This window comes from Ambystoma mexicanum, chromosome 1p (assembly GCF_040938575.1).
Source record: "Ambystoma mexicanum isolate Mex_15411 chromosome 1p, UKY_AmexF1_1, whole genome shotgun sequence".
Classification (NCBI taxonomy): Eukaryota; Metazoa; Chordata; class Amphibia; order Caudata; family Ambystomatidae; genus Ambystoma; species Ambystoma mexicanum.
This window is the reverse complement of record NC_090921.1, coordinates 21,107,390-21,130,407: the sequence shown is the minus strand read 5'-3', so window position 1 is coordinate 21,130,407 and position 23,018 is coordinate 21,107,390. Positions and strand designations below refer to the sequence as shown.

At 48.6% G+C, this 23,018-nt stretch overlaps 1 protein-coding gene across 1 annotated transcript in view; it reads left to right on the top strand.

The window, feature by feature from the left end:
* The window catches only part of LOC138564181 (zinc finger protein ZFP2-like), a 61,951-nt gene extending 39,724 nt beyond the window's left edge, over positions 1-22,227 (top strand). The window contains exon 3 of the mRNA XM_069642890.1: positions 12,607-22,227. Within this exon, the coding sequence (XP_069498991.1) occupies positions 12,607-13,766 (1,160 nt within the window). The 3' untranslated portion in view covers positions 13,767-22,227. The remainder of the gene's footprint in view (positions 1-12,606) is intronic.
* The last annotated feature ends 791 nt before the right edge of the window (positions 22,228-23,018 follow it).

The following is a 23,018-nucleotide window of genomic DNA, read 5'->3' as shown; positions in this document are numbered from 1 at the left end:
TTCCTATAGTTTTATACTGTGTCCTTCTTTCCTTACTGCTGGCTCTTAGTATCAAATGTAGTAGTTGATTGGTGATTGACCAGGACAGTGGCTTGTGGTGACTTCTGGATCTTCTTTGTACGTTGCTACCGAGGTGCGGTTAACTGTGAGTCACGTGTATTCTTCCTTTTATCTCTCATGCCCTTCCCACAGCTGAACTTTGCTGGGGAAAAGGAACTAACTGTGGCGTGTCGCACGATTCTCGAGAAGATTGCAATTTTCGTGCTCTTCTCAAAATGTTGCTGCTTCATCCTACAGCTTGCATGATTTTGCTTCCTTGCTCCTTTTTCTCTCGCAATTTCCGTCTACGTTGTTATTTGTCAGGGCTGTTTGTTCTTTGATGTCGCCACAGGTGGATCAAAGGCCAAGCTTTCCCGCAGTCTCCACCATTGAATCGGCACCGAACTTTCAGGTGGTGTTTTGTGCAGGTTTGCTAAGTGAGGATCTTCAAGATGTAGAGCAGTGGATCAAAGGCGAGTGGCGCCCGCAGTTTCCACCGTTATTCTTCTTCGTGTGATTCTCTAAGCCCTGAGTGTATCGCAAGCAGGTGCGGGCTCCTGTTTTTGTGTTGGTTATTTCGCCCGAATTTGGATTGGGGCAAAATGGAAGGGGTAAGCAGGTAGATCGCTGATCGACGATTGTAATTCCTGCGTGCTTTACAGATACTTCAATGGGGGGCGCAGTGTCTCATTTGCGTGGGGCGGAGGTACGCTGACTCATTAGGGGCAGTCAACACGTCAGAATGTTCAATTGCGCAGGTATTTTATCGTAGTTGGGAGGTTTAGCATCAAATTAGCTGGCTTGCACAGTTTTCATTGCATGTAAGGGAGTATATTTGATAGTTCTACCTCTAGCGCAGCACAGCGTTAATGCTTACCTCAAGTTTTGTTCTTTATGCTGAGGGATTAGATTTCTGGCGGTCAGCGGCAGCCACCAGCCAAACAGCGAAAACAGCAGTGTGCCCTTGACTTGCAGTGGGCTTAATGCCGCAAGGGTGAACTTGGTCTTCTTTTGATGCCGAACTTCCTGGTTGGGCGGAGACCTTCTCCCTTAAAGCGGCAGGCAGCAGGCAGTCCTTCAGTTTCAGTCGCAGGTAAATCACAGACAGCGAAAACAGCAGTGTGCCCTTGACTTGCAGTGGGCTTAATGCCGCAAGGGTGAACTTGGTCTTCTTTTGATGCCGAACTTCCTGGTTGGGCGGCGACCTTCTCCCTTAAAGCGGCAGGCAGCAGGCAGTCCTTCAGTTTCAGTCACAGGTAAATGACACAGCGAAAACAGCAGCATGCCCTTGACTTGCAGTGGGCTCATTCATGATATAGGACAGCTACTATCAGTTCAAGGTTTTCCCCTCTGGCATTGCCTCAGCCCCAAGGGTGTTCACGAAGGTGCTGGCGTTAGTGGTGGCGCATCTGGGCAGGCAGTCCATCCCAGTCTATCCCTACCTCGACGACTGGCTCATAACAGGGGATTCGTACGGAACATGCCTGACAAATACATAGAAGATGGTAGATCTCCTTCAAATTGGGATTCTCTATCAACAAAAAGAAATCTAGCCTGACTCCAGCCAGGTCAAACAGTTTTTGGGGGCTCTTATTCGAACAGAATACGGGCTCACCTTCCCCTCCAACATGAAGGTCCAAAACATGCTGTTCCAGATCCCTCACTATGTAGCCAGTCACCAGGTGACCATACGCAAAGCCATGTGACTGCTGGGGATGATGGCTTCCTGCGTCTTCCTAGTTCCACGCTCTTCTGCGCATGCACCCCATGCAAGAGTGGCTCTCGAGCCAATGGTGTCAGGCCAGTGGGACGATCTAGTGGTTGTCTCAGCAGCCCTTGTTCAGTCTCTGCAGTGGTGGACAAGGGAGAACCTTCTACAGGGGAAAACCTTTACCACCCCGCAGTAGAGACCACTCTCACCACAGGCGCATCTGTCTGGGTGCGGGGCTCACCTCCTTCAACGGACAGCACACATCATGTGGGCTCTAGCAGTAGCGTCCAATCACATCAACCTATTGGAACTGCTAGTAGTGTTCAAGGCTCGGAAGGCTTTCCCGACACTCCTCTAGGGGAAGACCGTTCTAGTCATCGGGGACAATACCACAACCATGTACTACTTGAACAAACCAGGGGGCACTCACTCTCTAGGGCTATCCAGACTGTCCCAGAACATTTGGAAGTGGGCACTGTGAGAAACCTGATGGTGTCTCCCTAGATAGACCCCGGGGATCTGTCATCCAGGTGGCCAGGACATGGCCATCGCTATTGGATCCAGTCCCTGGTGGTGGACCAGTGAGGGAGGACTATCTGGATGGGGGTCCTTGGTGAGTGAGAGTGGGATGCTGACGTGCGAGACACGGTATCCCCCTTCTTTCAACACCTTTTCACCATCCTACCACGTTGGATATTCCGAAACACTGCTACCCCCCTTTTCCACACAATCACTTTCGACACAACATGAAAGACAATGGACTAATACCAGAGCCGTTTACCTGATGTGTCCCAATACCAGGGTCAAGCAAAGTCAGGCAAATTACCAGAATCACACACACCTGAAGGCCCTTTCCCTTCCATAAAGGGATAAAAGGTGGAGAACAAGAGCACAGGACGAGCAATGCAGACTGCACGACGTAAGAACTAAATACGGCAGGTCAAGAGGAGGAGAAGGACGGCGCAGACCGAGAGGGAGACAAGGAGAGAGTCAACCTTGCCCTTTCCAACTAAGGCCCGTGGAACCTCCGCAGAGGGAACGATAAGTCCGCGAACAATAGCCAACGTGTATTGCAATAGTTGTGCCTGGTACGCGTGACCCTTCTCCGCTGATTACCAAGCTGTGGAGAGACGCTGGTCTCAGTGGTACAAACCTTGACTCCAAGACATCAGAATGCCAAGCAGTTCATCACAGTCGGTGAGTCGAGGGGAGTGTCAATGAGAAACCGAACTGTGTTGAATGAAAAGTAGCCGAAGGATAAATTAAACTTTGAAAAGCAAAAGGATACTATTGAGAAAGAGGGGGAAAACGAGATGCAGAGGAGTCCGGCACCACATGGATGTTCACGCAGGAAACTCTGGCCGATTACCCAACGGTAAAAGGACTACCGTAACCAGAAGGCCTTGGGAAGAGGCGAAGAACGGTCAAAGTGGTCATGCAGGGGTCTCGTAAAATCCTCTGTTCCGTCAAAAGTCTTTGACCGACAGAGAACTGTGACAGCTAAGGGAAGTGAATCCCGCAGGTTGAAAATAAGTACATGAACAGTCTGTAACAAAAGTCGGCGAGAGCGAACCCGGCAGAGGTTAGCCGACAGCCAAAAGTTGGTGAGAGTGAACACAGCAGAGGGTAGCCGACAACCAGGGGTGAAGGCCGCAAACCTGTTTAAAAAGACATTGATATTTGTGAAAACGAGAAACATTGTAAAACAAGGGGAAGGGAAGTGTCCCTCTTGTTTTCTAGGTTGGAGCCAGGCTGAGGGAGATCCAAGGGTGGAAAGATGCTACCCAAAGTTCGCTGAGAAAGGACCGGTCTTGCTAATTTGTTGAATATGTCTTCTGAGGGGTCAGCGCCCAGAAGAGGGGGACTCGGGGGTGAAGCGATCGCCCAAAGTGTTCGTAGAACAGAACTTTGTGTTTGTTTGTTGAGAGTATCAGGCCTCGAAGGCAAGAGACCTTTCATTATAAAGAGACTTAACTATCGAAGAACCTGATCGGTGATACGGAACTGTCGGCTCGTGCTGGGAAGGCTCGAGCATGTGCTGTGTTCAGAAGTCCCACCTCGTCCCATGCTAAAAACATGGGGAAGGAAGACCTCGAGGCAATCACATCCTGACTTATTATTTGTGAACACTTTCTTCTTTATTTTGATACCCTATCACACACTCTTTCTGTAATTAGTTGTAGGGAATTGGCAATAGGTTTTCTTAGTATAGACCCTTTTAATTTGACACAACGCCACTAGGACTGCCTTATTTTTCATTTGATGGTCGACGCTTGCTCCCATTTTAGATTTAGGTTTAGTTTGGGCTTTTTTCCACCCTGCATTAATAGTTCAATAAACACCCTTGAACTGTGATCACTTGTGTCTGTCTTTACAGTTTGTCACCATGAGTTCCTTACAGCACTCAAATACAACATGTTCCTCCTCTCATATATGTTCCAGGGGAACTCAATCTTCTAGTAGACGTACTCAGCAGAGACTACCCCCTACCCGTAGAGCACGAGTGGAGGCTACAAGAGGACATTGTAATCAACGTCTTCGGAGATCGATTTATTCGCCACTCTGGAAAATGGTAGGGTGACCAGACGCCCGGGTTTTCCCGGGACAGTCTGGGGAAATCACCCTCCGTCCCGGGGTTTTTTTCATTTTTGAAACCCCGTCCGGGGTTTACATGTTTGGGGGGCTACGGTAATTAAAACACTAATTATTTTCAGAATTTTGAAGTTGGAGGTTTGGCTCGAACCCCCAACCTCTCGGGTACAAGTCAGAACACTTACTGACTGTGCCACAGAGACTGGCTTGGAAATTATTGTACGGCAAGCCATGTAATATCAATTAGAGCTCACGCTCGTTTTGAATTAACATGCCACGATTCACAGACAAAACTGCACAAATGAGATTATCTACAGTTTATAGAAAGGAGAAGTGCTGGAAATATGGTTGAGGGGTGGTTGTGGGGGCGTGTTGGGGGAGGGGCGGTAATTGGTGGGCTGCGATGGGGTAGTCCCTCTTTTATGTTGTTGGCCATCCCGGTTTTTTGTTTTGAAAATCTGGTCACCCTAGAAAATGCACAATGACCAGACTACGGGTCTGGGAGATTTGTGTGTGCTTCCCCCCCCTCCCCCCCGATTCCCTTTCTCAACAGAATATTGCACAAGATGCACCAGGGACCAGTCACGAAGATCCTGGTGGCCCCTATGTGGGCCCGCCAGTCTTGGTTCTCCCATCTCATGGTAATGTCAGTCTCCCGTCCCAGGAAGCTGCCATGCCTGTACAACATATTTTCTCAAGATCAGGGAGAGGCACTACATCCATGCCCCCAAACACTCAACTTAGCAGCCTGGCTGTTAGAGTTTGGGCACCTTTAACTTCTTCGGAGATGCATGGACATACTCAGATAAGCACAGAAACCTAACACCAGACATTGCTACTCCAGCAAATGGAAGCGCTTTGTCATCTCTCCTGAAGATATTGTCCTGTACCTAACTCACTTGTTGGATTCAAGACTGGTTTTCACTTCTCTAAAGGTCCACTTTGCTCCTTTCGGCGTACACCAAGTCCCTGAGCAGAGTTTTGTGGTGGAAGATTCCTGTGATTAAGGCCTTTATGGAGGGGCTAAAAAGACTTCATTCCCTATATCCAACCCAGCCCCGGATGGAACCTGAATGTTGTTCTTACCAGACTAATGGGACCGCCCATTGAACCATTGCGCAAGGCTAGCCTTAAGGCACTCACCTACAAGACTGCCTTCCTAGTGGCGATTACCTCTATAAGGAGAATTCGTGAACTGCAGGCCCTTTCAGTTCACAATCCCTTTGTCACGATTCACAAGGACAACTTGGTTTTGCGCACACACCCTTGCTTTGCGCCCACATTTATCTCAAAGTTCCATGTAAACCAGTCCATAAAACGACCCCTCTCGAGCTCTTCACTCCTCTACCTCTAACTCCCTCAGTGTCAGTTGTTTTTCAAAGAAACAAGCTGGGGGTAGATTTGTCTTCGTCTGGGGCCACGGTCTGGAACCGCCTCCCTGCCACTCTAAAACTTGAGAACCATCTCCGGTTCCGGAAGCACCTCAAGACCTTCCTCTTTGCTTCTGCCTTCGCTCCCCCTCTCCCCTGCTGATCTGTTCTCTCTTGGCACTGTGCACCTCGCCACCCTCTGTCCTTTCAGCCCAGGTACCTGCTTACCCTGCCACCCACCTGCACTGCCTCCGGGCCACCCATTGCACTGGAGTCTGTATCTGTATCCATACAGCCCCGCCCCCTTTTTTCCTTCCTGCACTTATCAGACCTACTCTTGTCTGCTGCCTTAAACCCAGCACTTGCCATTACTGGCTGCACTACCACTATTTGTTGCCTTCATTATTATTTATCTGTTTTTCCTTTGCTCCGCTTCTCCCCCCCTTCGATGAACTTTTCCCCTCCCCCTCTCATATGCCCTTGTGCATTCTTAATGTCACTGGGCTTTGTAAGATCGTTGTTTTGTTCTCCCCTGTCCCCCTCTCTTGCCTTGTCACACTCTGAAACACTTGTGTACGAGAGAAATAGAAATAAAATATCATTATCAATACCCGCATTTTTCCAGAACCCCACTAACGTAGCAGAAAGGAGCCTCCACACACTAGATGTGAGGAGAGCGGTAATTTATTATCTGGAAAAGACAACGCCACTAAGGAAAACAAACCAGTTTTTCGTTTCAGTGGCAGCTGGTAGAGAGGGGGACCCTGTCTCTAAGTCAGCTATTTCCAAGTGGATCGTAAACTGCATCACACTCTGTTACACTCTTGCTAAGAGAGATCTACCTTTCACGCCTAGAGCTGACTCGACTTTAGGCACGCGGGCTACCATAGCATTTATTGCAAATGTCCCTCTAGATTCCAGTTGCAAAGCAGCAACCTGGAGTTCTGTGCATATATTTACGCAACACTACTGCCTAGATACACACTATAGGTCTGATTCTCAGGTGGGAAAAGCAGTGCTAAGTGCTACTGTTCCGTCACACATCCCACCTCCATCTCTGGGTACTGCTCGCTAGTCTATGCACAGCATGTGATTCTAAGCAGATACACAAGCATCAGAAGACGCACATTCCTAAATGTAATAGCATTTCGAATGGATTGTGTCCTCCAACGTATTCCACATCTTTGACATGTAATGTCCACAGCTTTGCACTTCGGAAACTTTTTCAGCAGAGAGTGTCCTGCGTCGATGACGTCGGGTTGATGTCCCTCGAAGGCCTCCGTCGAGGGCAACATCACAGGATGTTATAAATGGAATGCATGACGCCAATAGCCTCAGTTCTCTTTTTTCTGCGAACGTGTTGACTTCATGAGACTCCGCGCGCCTCGTGTGTTCATCGTTACGATGTCTTTCTCTTCGACCCCTCTGACTCCGCGGTCTGGCTTCAAGAACTGCCAGGACTGCAAGTCGAAAATGTCGCTCACCGACCCCCGCATTTGTTTGTGGTGCCTGGGCAAGTCGCATGACAACGATGACTGCTTGAAATGCCAGTCGCTGACTGCCAAGGCCTTGTGGGAGCGGAAGGGGAAGCTCCAGGTAGGTAGGGGCTCCAAGCCTGTTAAGTCGCGGCCTTCGAAGTCCAAGGGGGTTTCCACCGACGACTCGAGGGGCGACTCTCCGCGTCGGAAGGAGTCCCAGGGATCTCGGTCCCGGAGTGGTTCCCACCACTCTTCTTCCTCGTCCTGGCACTCTAGGAAGCACCATCACCGGTCGCCTTCCCCGTCCTCCTCAGAAGATGGTGCCTCGAGGAAGGTTACGTGTCCAACAAAGTCCTCGACTCCTAGGAATGGACGGTGTTTAAAGAATCAATGTTAGCGATTTTTCAATCGCAGGGCACGGGTCCAGTCGCACCTTCTCACGAAGCTGGCCAGGATTGGTCTCATACCGTGGCTCGCACGCCTTCGGGTTCGGGTCCACGACGCGACTCGCATCGGGAGCCTTCGAGGTCCCATATGGACACGGATTTGAAAAGTCACAAGAGATGTGTCTCTAGGTCTCGGTCCTCGTTCCCATGAAGACCGCAGCAACCTACTGAGGACTCGATGCCGGCGTCGACTCGGTTGGCGTCGTGTCTGTCCAACTCGGACGTCGACGCTTTACCATCGTACCAGCCCACGGTGCCATCGGCACCTGTGTCGACGCCGAAGCCTTCAGCGCTCATGACGCCGAGGTTGTCGATGCTCTCGGCGTACCCGGATATCGTGGATCCTCCAAGGAAGGCTACGGCAAAGTATGTGAGGCCAGTTTTGGACTCCAGGCCCTCTTCTGTAACCAGATCTGGGTTTCATCTCCCTCTGGCTGACATTTATGAAGAGGAGGAAAGGTCTGAGTTCGAGGACCCTGGTTAACTTAATGAAGCTCCACATTTTTCTGGAGACAGTTGGAGGAGTTGAGGCAGACCCTCCATGATGCTAGTGGGTTGAACACTTCCCTGGAAGTGGAATTTGGTAGCCCTGAGCCTGGGGCTCATGCAGAGTCTTCATACAGGAGGCTCATGGCGCAGGACTCGGAGTATCTGGGTTGGTCCAGTCCTCCTGAAGACTTTGTGCAGGATGATCTAACGGACATTAACTTAGTGTTTCAGAATGTTAATAAAGAATAATTAGAACACATCTAATACACATTTAAACAAAAATGGATCATAGAAAATGGCAAAACGTTAAAGGAGCATCTCTGGTCCCGACACCCAAGAGCTGTTTTCAGCTCCTGCCTACATGGTGATGCCAGACACCCAGTGACTGGTTTCAGCTCCAGCCTACATGGTGATGCCAGACACCCAGGAGCTGGTTTTAGCTCCTGTTCATCAAATCTCAATTTTGAACCCTGTGTGTGATATATATATTTTTTATTTACTTAGTATTCTCAACATGGAGTAACATGTTGGACTTGTTCACCTCCATTGGGCCTCATTACATGCCCGGCGACTGGGAAGTTGGGTGCTGGTACATTTGTTAATCCCTTTTCCCATAGAGTCGAATGGGACTCTATGGGAGTGGGTACATGGGAGCACCGGCACAGTTAACGGTGCCAGTGCTCCTGTGACCGTTCGGCCTGCCGTGGCCACTGTGCCCGGCATGGTCAGACCTGTTGGGCACAGCGGCTCCGGCAGGCAGACTTGTAGTTTGCCGCTCCGGAAACAAGGGTGCCGGTGAGCTTACCGGCACCCTTGTTGCTTACCAGCACCCTTGTTTCTGGACCTGCAAACATATAATGCGGCCCATTGACCATTCATAAAATTGATTTTCAATTTTTTTTTTTTTTTTTTAATGAAATCCCTTAAATGACATTGGGCCTCATTACAATAGTGGCGGAAAGGCAACAACGGCACCGGTAGTGCTACCGGCGCTGTGGTTGCCATGCCGCCACATTACGAGTACTGCTCGCGAGGGCCGCTCTGCACGCCTGGCCAGACCAGGCGTGCAGAGCAGCACCCGCGAGCCGAACTGGATGGTAGCAACAGTACCGTTATGAACGGTACCGCTGCTACCATCCTCCCCATTCCCATTGAGCCCTATGGAGGCTCGAATGGGAATGGGAATTCCGGGGCCCGCCAAGGTCGCAATGGCCCGGTAAGTCCCCTTTTGCGGGACCCGGAGCAAGACCCGAGTTTGGGGGTTGCCATGCCGGTATGAACGGTAATGAGGCCCAGTGTCTTCAGCTAGTTTCCCTCATGCTTGTAGGCGACGGGAATGTAATCCCCCAGAGCAGAGCCGGGACGTAGGCTGGGTGTATTCAAACACTACAACATTATCTTCAATTGTTCAGAAAATGTAAGTCTTTACGTATTTTTGCCATGTAAACCTGTTAATATATGGAAAGGTATATAATCCAAAGTATAATGTAAAATGCTATTTAAAAAAAGCATATTCAAAGGGTCTTGAAACGTGTTTGTGCGTCACTTCTTATCTGAACCTTCACTCCTTCCTTCCACGTCTGCAATCCGGCTAGCGCCCCTCCCATTCCCCTGAAACTGCCCTTCTGTACATCTCTGCCATAACAAGCACTTGGTTATCTTAGCCTTCATGATTTACCTGCTGTACCCGACCACGCTCGCATCCCCTTCATCTCTTGGTCTCACTGGCACTGTGCTTCACTGGTTATCTTCCAATGTTCCTGATCAAACCTTTTCCGTCGCTTGGGCTGGCCAGATCCCTTCCCCCCCTCATCTTCTTCATGCTCAGTGCTCGGTACTTGGTCCCCTGCTCTTCTCTCCTGCCATGTCTAGGCAGATGATTCACACATCTTTTCTTTTTCTTCATTTTCTGAAACCAATGTCTCCACTCTCTGCCCATCTCACAGCCATCAATAGTTGGATGCATTTTCTCTTCTTCTATCTAAACCCAAGCTCCAGTTTCCCCTGCCTCTTGTATGTCTCCTAGCTCTTATGCTGTTGGGTTTTCTTTCTCTGCTTACATCACTAACGTATTATAAGATCCACCGCGCTCGACCCATTCTCTTTTCATGCAGCTAAACTAACTTATTCCACAGTCTTCTCCCATCTTGACTATTGCTCCTCCCTCTTGGTCGGTGTACCTGCTTTTCACCCTCTTCATCCTGACTCCGACTTGGCTATTCACCTCGTGTTCTGCCTATCCCCCGTCCCCTTCCATTTCTCATCTGTTCTCTCCTTTGGCTCCTGTCTTTTTCACTTTCTTTGTATGGCCTTACACGGGCATTCACGGCCTTGCATGGCCTTACACGGCCATTCGTGGCCTTGCACAGGCACAATCACGGCCTTGCACGGGCACAATCACGGCCTCACATGGGCATTCACGCCTCGCACGGGCATTCACGGCCTTACGTGGGCACAATCACGGCCTTACGTGGGCACAATCACGGCCTCACATGGGCATTCACGGCCTTGCACGGGCACTCAAGGCCTTACATGGGCATTCACGGCCTTGCATGGCCTTACACGGCCATTCGTGGCCTTGCACGGGCACAATCACGGCCTTGCACGGGCACAATCACGGCCTCGCACGGGCATTCACGGCCTCGCACGGGCATTCACGGCCTCGCACGGGCATTCACGGCCTCGCACGGGCATTCACGGCCTCGCACGGGCATTCACGGCCTCGCACGGGCACAATCACGGCCTTACGTGGGCACAATCACGGCCTTACGTGGGCACAATCACGGCCTTACGTGGGCACAATCACGGCCTTACGTGGGCACAATCACGGCCTTACGTGGGCACAATCACGGCCTTACGTGGGCACAATCACGGCCTCACATGGGCATTCACGGCCTCACATGGGCATTCACGGCCTCACATAGGCATTCACGGCCTCGCACGGCCTCGCACGGGCACTCACGGCCTCACGTGGGCATTCACAGCCTCGCACGGGCACTCACGGCCTCGCACGGGCACTCACGGCCTCGCACGGGCACTCACGGCCTCGCACGGGCATTCACGGCCTTGCACTGCCTTGCACATGCATTCACGGCCTTGCACTGCCTTGCACATGCATTCACGGCCTTGCACTGCCTTGCACATGCATTCACGGCCTTGCACTGCCTTGCACATGCATTCACGGCCTTGCACTGCCTTGCACATGCATTCACGGCCTTGCACTGCCTTGCACATGCACGCACGGTCTTGCACTGCCTTGCACATGCACGCACGGCCTTGCACTGCCCATCTCTCTTCTCCCATTTCCTGAAACTCTCCTTGTTCTCTTTTTGCACCCAATTTTTTCATCTTCTATCAGTTCCTAAAGCTCCCTGTGCCTCCTCTCGCTTTAGTTCTTTTTCTCAATTAGCTTCTAAATGTTAGAATTCTCGCTCCGTCCCAGTTCGCTTTACCGCTTCTCTACACACTTTTTCGCACATGCTTAAGAAAACATCTACTTTCCACTCTGCCCAATAACTGACCTTCTTAAGTTGCAATGCTTATTGTTGGTCTCCACTTTTCTGTGATGTTGTATTAATCTCTATGCAGCAGTATCATTCCTAGAGGTGTGAGGCCCATCTCATAGCATTCCTGCAAATGATGGCAGTCCAGGAACTTGCAGGAGGGGATGTGAGATCAGCTCCTCTTATAAACATCTGGGGGGGGCTGCCCTGCATAGAGGGATTCCTCGCGGGTCTCCTGGAATTCCATTGAATAGTAGCTAAGCCATGCTTTCCAAAATGTTGGGGTGAAATGTGCCTCCAATAAACTGATGTGCCTCACTTGTGTGCGATGTCTTGTTCATGTTTTATGCCATGGTGTCCCTTGCCTCCTCACTCCAGGGAGCAGTGCCTTCCATTCCCTTAAAGCTATGAAGCTGCGGAAAAGGGACGTGGGTTCCTGAAGCCTGACTGGAAAGTGCTATCTCTGGTAGGTCCCCGTTAAAGGGTTGCCGGCCTCTCGGGGAATGTCATCAGGAACTTGGTTGGGTGAAGAGGAAACCCCTCGTTAAGATTATCAAGAGGTTTCCTCTTCAAACGTGGTAGTGTGTGGTAGCTCCTACCCAATACCTGCTTCCGACTCTTTCCGCGGCCTAGTGGGTGGCTCCCCGTAACTCGATACTGCAAGGCAGTGCAACGCAGCGCAAGCAGAATAAGTGCACTACAGAAGAGCGTGCTCAGCTGGGGCAGGCAGTGTTTATTTCATGATGTTCAAAGTCTCAGAACATTTGATGTGTGTTACTTTTATTTCTTTATTTCCCATTTTGAATTTGTTCTTATTAAAGGTCTTGGAATATTAATGACTTTCAAGTTTCATTCAATAAGCAGGTAGATCAAAGGATTCGCATAAGATCACACAGTGTGTCGGTTCTGCAATATGTATGATAATTGTCTCCGCAGATGGCCTAAAATAATTCCATAAATCTCTTCTTCTTTCAACAGACGGTACCAATGTTAGCGAATCCATGAGTTCCTGTATTCATAGGCAGGTCCGCCGTGGGAAGAAATGGCGACCGTGCACGCAGTGCCCCAGCAGCTTCACTTCCAACTCCGGTGTGCTTACACATCAGATGATTGATACAAAGGAGAAGCACAACGTGTGCCCGGTGTGTGGTAAGCGTTTTACACGGGCTGCAAACCTGAGGATACATGTAAGATCCCACACTGGGGAGAAACCGTACCAGTGTGCAGTGTGTGAGAAAAGCTTCAATAACACCTCATCACTGAAAGCGCACAAGAGGATCCACACTGGCGAGAGGCCCTATGAGTGCACAGAGTGTGGTAAGCACTTTTTCCGGAGCTCGGACCTGAAGAAACATCAGCGATCTCATACGGGGGAAAGACCGTACCAGTGTACTGAGTGTGAAAAAAGCTTCATGGACTGCTCACATCTGAGAACACATGAAAAGGTCCATTCTGGGGAAAGGCCCTTTAAGTGCACAGACTGTGAAAAAAGCTTCAGCCGCTCCACAGCTCTAAGAGGTCATCGGAGGATCCATACTGGGGAGAAGCCATACCAGTGTGCAGAGTGCATGAAAACCTTCACTCATAGCTCGGCCTTCTGCAGGCATAAGAACATCCATACTGGTTACCGCCCCTTCGAATGCACAGAGTGTGGTCTTCGATTTGCTATTCCTGTGCAACTGATGAAACATATGAGAACCCACACAGGGGCGAGCCCGTACCAGTGTCAGGAGTGCAAGAAAACCTTCACTCGGAGCACATACATGAGAGCACATCTACGGGTGCATACCGGGGAGAAGCCGTTTCAGTGCTCTGTGTGTGAGAAAAGCTTCACGCAGAGTTCACATTTGTACACCCATCAGAAGATCCACATTGAGGAGAGGCCCTTCGAGTGCACAGACTGTGGTAAAAAGTTCAGTATGATTTTAGACCTCAGCCGACATCAGCGAATCCACACTGAGGGGAAGCGGTACCAGTGCATGCACTGCATGAAACGCTTCAGTCGCAAAGACCACTTGAAGTCCCACCTCCAGGTCCACAATGGGGCGAAGCCGCGCAAACGCACCCATTCTGTTAAAGACGCAAACCTGAGTCAAAATCTAAGCATACAGGCTGCAGAGAAGCCGAGTGAGTCGTAGAGTGTGATACGCACTTTAACCTGATTTGAAACCCGAGGCAACATCGAGGGTGAATCACAGGGGAAACCCCCATACCTGTGTACGGTGTGGAAGGAAGTCGCCGTTCAGTGCTCACGCCTACAACATACCAGTCTGTGGAGAAGCTGTAGGCATGCTCCCAGTGCAACAGGAAATTCAGTAAGTACTCATTCTTGATACATATAGATGAGAAGCCCACAGGTGTAGGGAGTGTGGCACACAATTTACTCAGGCATCAAGCCAGAGACCACATCTGACATCAGAAACGAGGAGAGAATTCATCGATTGTATGAAGTGCAAGCAAAGCTACATGCATGGCTCACGTCTGAGAATGTGTAGGGGGTTCCTCATGAGAGTACAGAACGCACACATTAAAGATCCCACATGGAGACCCATAGAAAGACCTGTGCATCCACATAGGATCCTAAATCAGAGATCGAGTGAGCAAGGAATCTACAGTCGGCCAAGACTAGAGCCTCAGCCGAATACAGCACATTGTGAGCGCTAGGTCAGTGTAACATTCTGCGCCAGCTACTGCTTCCGTGTCATGGGCCGGCCAAGGAGGATCTTCCCCAGTTGAGCTGCAAAGTTTCGGTATCTTGATAGGATAGGATAAGGATGTAGCACCCTGATGGCAAGTGTCTGCAGCCAGAGCTCGGCCACACATACCTAGCAACATGAAGAACCCAAAATGTGCTGAATGTACGTGGCATGAGGGAACACTGCCCAAAGCTATCCCCATCAAGGAACTCGGGTGACCTGTGGGGGAGGGTGTGACTGAGACCCTCTGAATCCCAATAACACAACATCAGCAACATGAGGAGCATATCAACACTGAAGCCGCCACTAGTACAATCCAGCTTCAGCGCTTCTTCTCCGAGAATCAGTAATGCCGTTCTGTGCTTAGCTTCAGCCACCTCTTCAGGGAATCAGTAATGATATTCCGTGCTTTGCAATTTTAAAGTCATCAATATACTTCCATGCTTAAACGGTTGGGAATATTTGGCCTCTGTGACTGTAAAACTGAAGTCAGAAGTTGAGCAAAAACGGTGATGGGATTCTCCTGCCTTCCGTTTCTCAAGCCTGGGAACACAACGGGAGACCAAGTAGGAAGACCCAACAGTACCACAGGGATTGGCAAGGCGTCTCTGCGAGACGTTCAAGGAAAAACAAGTACTTCTGAGGCTCCACAACTGAAACTCATGTTTTAAACGCAGCACAACATATCAAAGTCTATGTCTGAGCTTTTCATGAACTTAAAAACAACCAGAAATGACTCAAGTGAGCCGAATTGGTATCCAAAATGTAAACGAACGATTGTGACAAGGAGAATTACCACGAGAACTATTGAGATCTTGCTGTGACAGTGTGTAGACCAGAAAAATCAAAGGAGCCTTCAGTATCCCTGATTAGGACACTGGATGAGAGTCCCGCAGGGCCAGAACCCCAAGGCAGTGGGCGGCGCATAAGAACAACAAGCCAGATGATGCAGTGGAGTATATTTAATGAAAGATCTCATGTTGTTATCCACACAAGTAGTGAGTTCACAAAGGTTATCCATAGAAGCACACTGACAGCACGTACACGTTTCAACAGTAACTGCGGTGCCAGTGAGCAGGCCTCAGTGGTGAACCAGAGTAGCCAAATTGATTACAGTGAGGGATTCCTGTTTTAATGCTTATTTGGATTATTCCTTTTGTGTTTGCCTCGCGTTTTCAAAGAAATAATTCTCGGTTGATCAGTGCTTACCCATTTTTCCATGACTGAAAAAAAGGACAATTGTGTTTTCTCAGTGGTTTAAAAATAATTCATCATGCGTAGGAAAATGCTGAAATGGTACATGTTCAAGAGCTTTCCCAACAGCAAAAATTGAGAAACTGGTAAGTTTTTAGGGTGATTCCATGGCAAGTGGACCCGAGACAAGAAAATAAAATCCTCCTTAGTTTGCCTTCAGGGTTTACTCAGAATGTTGCCAAAGCTGCGTCTTTGCAACATAAGAACTGGGAGCTTACCCCACTACATCCTAACTTTATTAATTTACCTGGCCCATTGGTTTTCTTTCAAAAAAGGACACTTCAGCAGAGGGAATGTTTGTAACTGGAAATGGCTGTGAAAGACCCTTTTTCAAAGAAGGTGAATGCTAGTAGCTTCACCCCTGGTTGTGAGTCCTTCTCAGCAGTGATGCTTCAGTAAATACCAAATTGAGTTTCTACAACACTTGCAATCCTCAAACGGCTAGAACCTGCCCCTTGTGTGATGTAGTACTCCAAGCAACTCCACCCAGTCCTTGCATTCTGGTACCTGCACTCCTGCATTTCTAATGGAAAAGCAGAACTAGGACCAAAATGCCAAGAAAGAAGAGGACTGGACCAACCCTCGAGACCAGCATGGAAATACTTGAGATCTACGAGTACCCGCTCTGTGCCAGGCGTTCCTTCTCTGTTTAAGAAACATGTGTCACAGATGCTCTCAAGTACGCATCAATTCTGGCAGAGAATTTAAGGGTGTTTTATTGAATATTTAAAAGGGGCTCACTAAGGACTGGTCCTGCTTTCTCCCGACTCTTCCATCCCTAGGCCAGTCATCCTAAACCCCAGAATGGTCACTGGAGATTCATAACCCCTAATGTCTAATAACTGACTGACAGATTGTAAATAGTGTAAGGGCAAACTCCCTTTTTCTCGCTCTCCGTCTGGGAACAATGTAGGCAAATCCTAACCAAGTTCCGACAGTAAGAATGTTATCAAGAAAAGGTACTTACTCTGTCCCTTCCCTGCAGGCTCTTCTATTATTCACTGTCGTGTTCTATACTTCCTTTCCTTGTGTTTTCCACTTCCCCTCTTTTCCTACAGCTCTCCTCCTCTCTCCCTTCCCTTTCACTCTTCCTCCAATGTTCTCCTTTCTGCTCCTACTTTTCTTCGCTTTCTGCTACTACTCTTCTGTTTGTGCTCTACTCCTCTCTACACTACTGCTCTCCCTTCACCACACTACCCGCTGCACGCTCCACTCTCCTTTCATTCTCCCTGACCCCCTCCTAATTTCATCTTATCCACCACCTGCTTGTCAGGAGTAGGAACTCACCCGGCTCTCAGGACCCATGCATTGTGCACTTACAAGCAGGATCTACAGAATTAAGGGCTCCGACATAATAACACAACAGAGCCCCTTCTACCCAGACCCTTCTGGATACCACACAGGATGAAGTCCGGTCTTCTTATGTCAAAAGATCTAGGCAGAGGCAACAAGAGAGGGTAAAGTATTAATGACGGATGTCAGTCCTTCCCCCTTCAGACTAGAGTCCCCAATGAAAAGGAAAAATACATGATTGGGATGGTCAGTCTGATATAATCAAGGACACTCCGAGGGTTTCCCTTGGAAGGTATTTTCCAACCAGTACCTGGGGAATGGTGTTTCTACCGTAGGTTTTCATGTTTGATTGAACTTAAGGATACTGGGTCGGTGGTCTCTTGAAAAGGTGGTATCTTGAACAGAGACTGACGCGCGACTGCAGTAGATCTGCTGGTAATGCGGACCAAGTGAGAAGTGGTTACTACAATCATTGCGTATAACAAAAATGTTTATGGCACTCTGCACTCAGCGTGCGGGAAAGAAAAAGCAAAGAGCAGCTTTTGGTGGAAGGTCATGGGAATAAATAAACCGGCGCGCAGATTTATACGCACAGCAGATTCGGTATAGTAACAAAGTAACTCTGGGATATACCAAAGTTCAGAGCCAGGCTAATTACCTTATTAGATGTCGCTTGGCTTCTTCTGCTTGGAACGGGACACACGCTCTGTTTGCTGGATGTCGGTAAGTTTGCAAGATGTGCAGCTTTTGCTGAGGCATGCCTAAATAGAATTCAAGTCGCTCAACGTAGTCACATGGCCCTATGGGAAGACGGGCAGCAGCCATTTATGGCAGTCATCATGGGAAGGGCATAGAGTCTTCAAGTGCAGCCATCTTGGAATGGTTTCCCAATAGAAGAAATGAATTCCCTGCTGTTAACCGGGACCATATCTCCTGGTCCAAAGTAGTTGCCATAAACGTCCTGGCAGCAACCTGTTATGAGAGGCTAGTCTAGTGTCAGGAACCCCATTTCTGACACTACTCTTCCTGTCGTATTCTCACTCTCCTTGCATGCACTTTCACACCCAAGTACCAATTTCTCCGACCAACCAATACTTCATCTTGCACATGCTTTCAGTAATCCCCTTCCATGCTCCTCCGCACCATCCTTCCTCTGCTTGATTGTTTGATCTTCCTACTCCTCGCTTGACCTCACCCGAACAACCGGCACTGGCTTGACTCCCAGATCCCCCTTTATCCTCCTCCTTTCTCTCCTTTTGGTTCTATCCCTCAGCTGCTCATGTGAGCCAACCGCTATCTCCCTTTCTCCAGGGATTGGGTTACTAGTAAGCAAACATATCACAGGCTTTAAGACCCACGCCATTTTTCGTACGCGGATCGGCTGACAATTGGTAATGGTGGAGCACTCAAAATACAGCCAGCGTCAATCAAAGTTCAAATCAGCATCAGGAGTGATGGTTCGATATGGCAACTGCTCCATGGCCCTGCTGACAGGAGGAACGATGTTACTGTTTGAGTTGCGCAGAGTGCCTGGAATGTCAGCTTGATACGTGGATTGCTCTGCAATCTGCCAGAAGGTAGGATTAATGTCACAGTCTGTGTCATGTAGAGCATTGGGGTGGCTGGTCTGATGGGAAGATTGCTCCACGGTTCTGCAGTTCTTTGCTAGCTCTGTCCCGATGGCGTTGCTCACTCTCTCCTCCACTGCCTGGCCTTCTGGGTTATGTCCTTTGGGACAAAGGGAAAGAAATGAGCATTCTGCACACCGGGTATGGTGCAAAAAGGTGGTACTCGGTTCACTCATCCAAGCACAGGTAGAAGGGACTGAGACTGGCGCCCTCCCAACTTCCAATGCCCACCTCTGGCTCTAGTAAAAACCTTTGCAGGTCTCCCACCGCCAGTTGCAAGGGATACCCTTCCCCAGGTCTCTGACCCCGTCACATATGGAACACTTGTATGTGGCAATCTACACACTATATTGTCTTGAGTTGTTTCTAGTGGCAAACTGGCCTCACAGCATTAGGAACACCCTTAACCGCTGCCAGAGAAATGCAGGCTGGGAATTTTAGTTCCACGTTTTCCTTTTCCATTACAAATATGGGCCTACATGTCCCAGCATGCAAATCACTCTTTGCTCAAAAGCCAGTACCAGACAATGGTGACCCAAATAGCAATGAGATGGACAACTTCTGCCTCTGATGTTAGCTGACTTCTTAGTTGGAGCAACTCTACTTTACTCCTGAGACATTCTTACAAGTCAAATAAACTTTGAGAAGTAAATACTCATTCCGGGGTGTTCATACATGATTTCAATTGTTAACGGAAACAGTAGAACTGATTATAACCCATTGATTAGTTCACAAGTTATTTGCTTGTTTTGTGAAAGGCAGTGATGCCAGGTGGCCTCTTAGCTGAACAGATGCCGATGAGGGGGACGGTGACTTGAAGTGGTCATTGGGATCGAGAATTCCCAGTCGTGAATAATCTCAAACATACAGTTGGAGGAAGGTAGGACAGTTCTGGCCTCACCCATGAGCGGGCGTGATGAAGGAGTGCACAGAGATGGTCAGGGTGATGTTCTCACTCACCGTCAATGCAGGTCTCTCATGTGGTTATTATGGTTTTGCTCTTTTTTTGTTTTAACCAATGTCATGACGTTGTGACCGCTCTTGCCACTGGTGATGCTTTGCCCATTGTCATGCCATCGTGACCGCTCTTGCCACTGATGATGCTTTGCCCTTTGTTATGACGTTGTGACCGCTCTTGCCACTGGTGATGCTTTGCCCATTGTTATGACGATGTGACCGCTCTTGCCACTGGTGATGCTTTGCCCATTATTATGACATTATGATCACTCTTGCCACTGGTGATGCTTTGCTCATTGTTATGACGTTGTGACCGCTCTTGCCATTGGTGATGCTTTGCCCATTGTTATGACCTGACTGCTCTTGCCAATTGTGATGCTGTGTACTTCTCCGTCAACTCGAAATTGGAGGCTAAGCAGAAATGACTCTCTGTGATGTATTTCACAAGTTTGCATGTTATTTTGCGAATATTCTTGGCAAATGTACTTGGAGGAGAGAGGTCTTTGCCGAGATGGACGTTGGAGCCACAGAAATACAAGGGGGCAAGTCGTTGTCATCTAGCTTCTCTCAAGATGCGTTTGTTCGTTGGGGAGGATGGCGATTTCAACATCGTATCTGTCTTCATTCTATTTCTTATCTTTGCCGCCATCACAGTGTGACCTCTTGATATATAACCTTTCTTGCACTGGCAACCAAGGCTCTGAATAGCACTTACACACTTTTAAGTGTTTGTTTATTTTGGTGCTTTATGCAACTGTTGTTTGTTTACAACAGGTCTTGGGATAGACCCTCCAGGGCACCCACCCTGCTGGCTGTTGTATCTTGTTTCACTCCCAGTTATATTGGTGTTCACCCAGATGCTGATGCGCTGGAGTTCTTTCTGCATGGCCACTGCAGATTCTGCTATTCATCCTGATAGTTTTAAATCTTTGTTTGGAAAGCTTTAGTTAATTATTCTTGAAGATTTGGAGACAATGTTGTTTTGAGAGCGGATTGGCGCAGGTTTTAGGTCTCGGGCTTTTCACTTTTGCAGTGTGCCATGGCACTTCATGGACGTTCTGTGGTGTAGTAGTTCTGCTTCCTGGTCAGTGTCAAGAAGCAGCCTTTCAGTAAATCTGAATGCAGAAATAGCAGTAATAATCTTCTCACCATCAGGGGGACACTGCTGTGATATGCCTTCACCTCTCCCTGTCAACATCTCAGTTGCCGTGATGCATGGTGAGAAGGCTTGGGACGCAGTGTGTAGGCCCCTCCCATACTCAGGCACATCAGAGGAGGGAGACAGCGGGAATGTACCAGAGAGCCTGATGTGCGGATAGCAGCATTCCAGATTATTGGGGCATTTCCACTCCTCCCGATCACCCTTCATATGTCAGATCCCTGTGAAGATCAAGCTTAACCGGGTTATTAGCCAGCTTATCAGTGCCTGAACGTCTTCGACATATGCCCCGAAGGCACAATTCATAATTCTCAGTGCCTACGCAGCCACACTGCTGAGTAGAGTTTCTTTGCTCACAGGAGTCACATAAAAGCCTGCTTTTATGTGTTGGTGTTCATGTTGAACTGACATGCCATTACCTTTACAGATGCCCTTGTGTTCATGAGAACCAGGACATTCGTACTTTGTATCTTCACTGTGCATTCTGCCAGCCGTTTCCGTTTTCTACCTGGCACCAGCACATTGGAGTTGAAAGATATGCCACTGTTGCTTACCTCTGCACACGGCTGTTCTCCTTCTTGACTGGGTCAACTTGCACAACCTTTTATTGTTTCCTCTGACCTGGGCACCGTGGCTTTTCTCCGGTTCTTTGTCTCCGGTCCTTTCCTTGTTAATTACCAAACTGCAGATAATAATTTGTATCGGAGTGGACACGTGTGTCAAGAAACATGTTTTTGAAGGTCTCTGAACACTAGGCAATTAAAGCAAAGCGAACGATTATTGAACAGATAAAGCGAAAATTACCCATAAGCGAAACCCATAATTATTGAATACCGAACTGAATCAAAAATTTGCCAACAAACAGAATTAAGAAAAAAATTTTATCCGGAAAGGGAACGGGACCGCAAATACAAGCAAACCATTTTATGCTGAGTTTTAAAGTGAATATAACTTCAAAGAATATTCAAAAGATACTGAAGCTTGATTTACAGTGGAACTTTAAAAGATAAAGGAGTATTGGTATCAACGTGTGTGAGAGCTACAAACTACAGGAACAAATATTTAAACACCGAAATAACTGAACTTTGCAAATCAAAATGAAGAAGGCAAAGATACTTTCTTTTGAACTGTGTTGCTCAACAAAACTAAATCATGTGGAAGGGACCCCTTGAGATTTCTGATATTTGCTGGAGTGAGAATGAAGTCTCAAGGTTCCCTTGTGTTTGAACTGTGTAGCTTAGAACTAGGAGAAGGGAACCCTGAGTCTTGATTAAGACTATACCACCTTGAGTCCAAGGAAGGCAATTTTGAGACTTTTTGTGGAACGATTTAACACTTGAGGAAGGGAGCTGAAAAGAAGCTGTGGGCTGGAAGAAGCTCTGAACTTTATGTTGAACACTGTTGTCGTTTGGTTGCTGACATCTCTACACATTGTACAGATATTGTTGTAAGGGCAAGCATAGGGTTTGGACACAGATTCCCAAGTTGAACTCTTTGACTCAGATTTCCTTAGTTTCATTTAGGTAGGGAAATCCCACCTTAGTATAGGGCAAGTTAGGCCTTTTTCCATCATGAGTTTTAAATTAATAAAGTGTTTTGTTTTAATTCTGAATCTGTTGTCTGAGTCTTGCTTCATGATGCCTTCGCAGAAAGCATTTGATTTTAGGAACTAAAAAGAGTCTTTCTGTTAGAGGAAAAATACTGTTTCTCATCCCACAGAATCTCCATACTCCCCTGGGCCCTGTTTGCATCCAGGTGATCCTCGTGGAGAACAGGAAGCGTCTGCTTACCCCTGGCCACCTGCAGTACACCATGCCCAGGGTTGAGATCGGGAAGCGTCTGCTTTCCCCTGGCCATCATAGGGGTGGTAAGGCAGTGTTTCAGCAAGGGATCTGCAGGATTCTTCACAGATCCCCCCCCCCCCAACTGAGAATACTGATCTCTGGAGACATTGGGCCTCATTAGAAGTGTGGCGGTCCAGAAACAATGTGCTGGTAACTAGGATTATGATATGATATTTATAACACGCCTGTACACAAGTGTATTTAGGCGCCACTCTTTCTGCACCGCAACACTAGGAGAGGGAATGCCGGTAACAGCGTACACTGTGCTACCTTTGGTGGCACTGTGAATCGAGAGCGGGACCTTCCTACTTGAATCCTGCACAAACCCTTCCCTGCCCAGTGCCCCTCTGGATGACCCTCTCCCTCCTCCTTGTATCCAGCACTACCACTTCCATGCCCAGTGCCCCTCTGGATGACCCTCTCCCTCCTCCTTGCATCCAGCACTAGCACTTCCTTGCCCTGTGCCCCTCTGGATTACCCTCTCCCCCTCCTTGCATCCAGCACTACCACTTCCCTGCCCTGTGCCCCTCTGGATGGCCCTCTCCCTCCTCCTTGCATC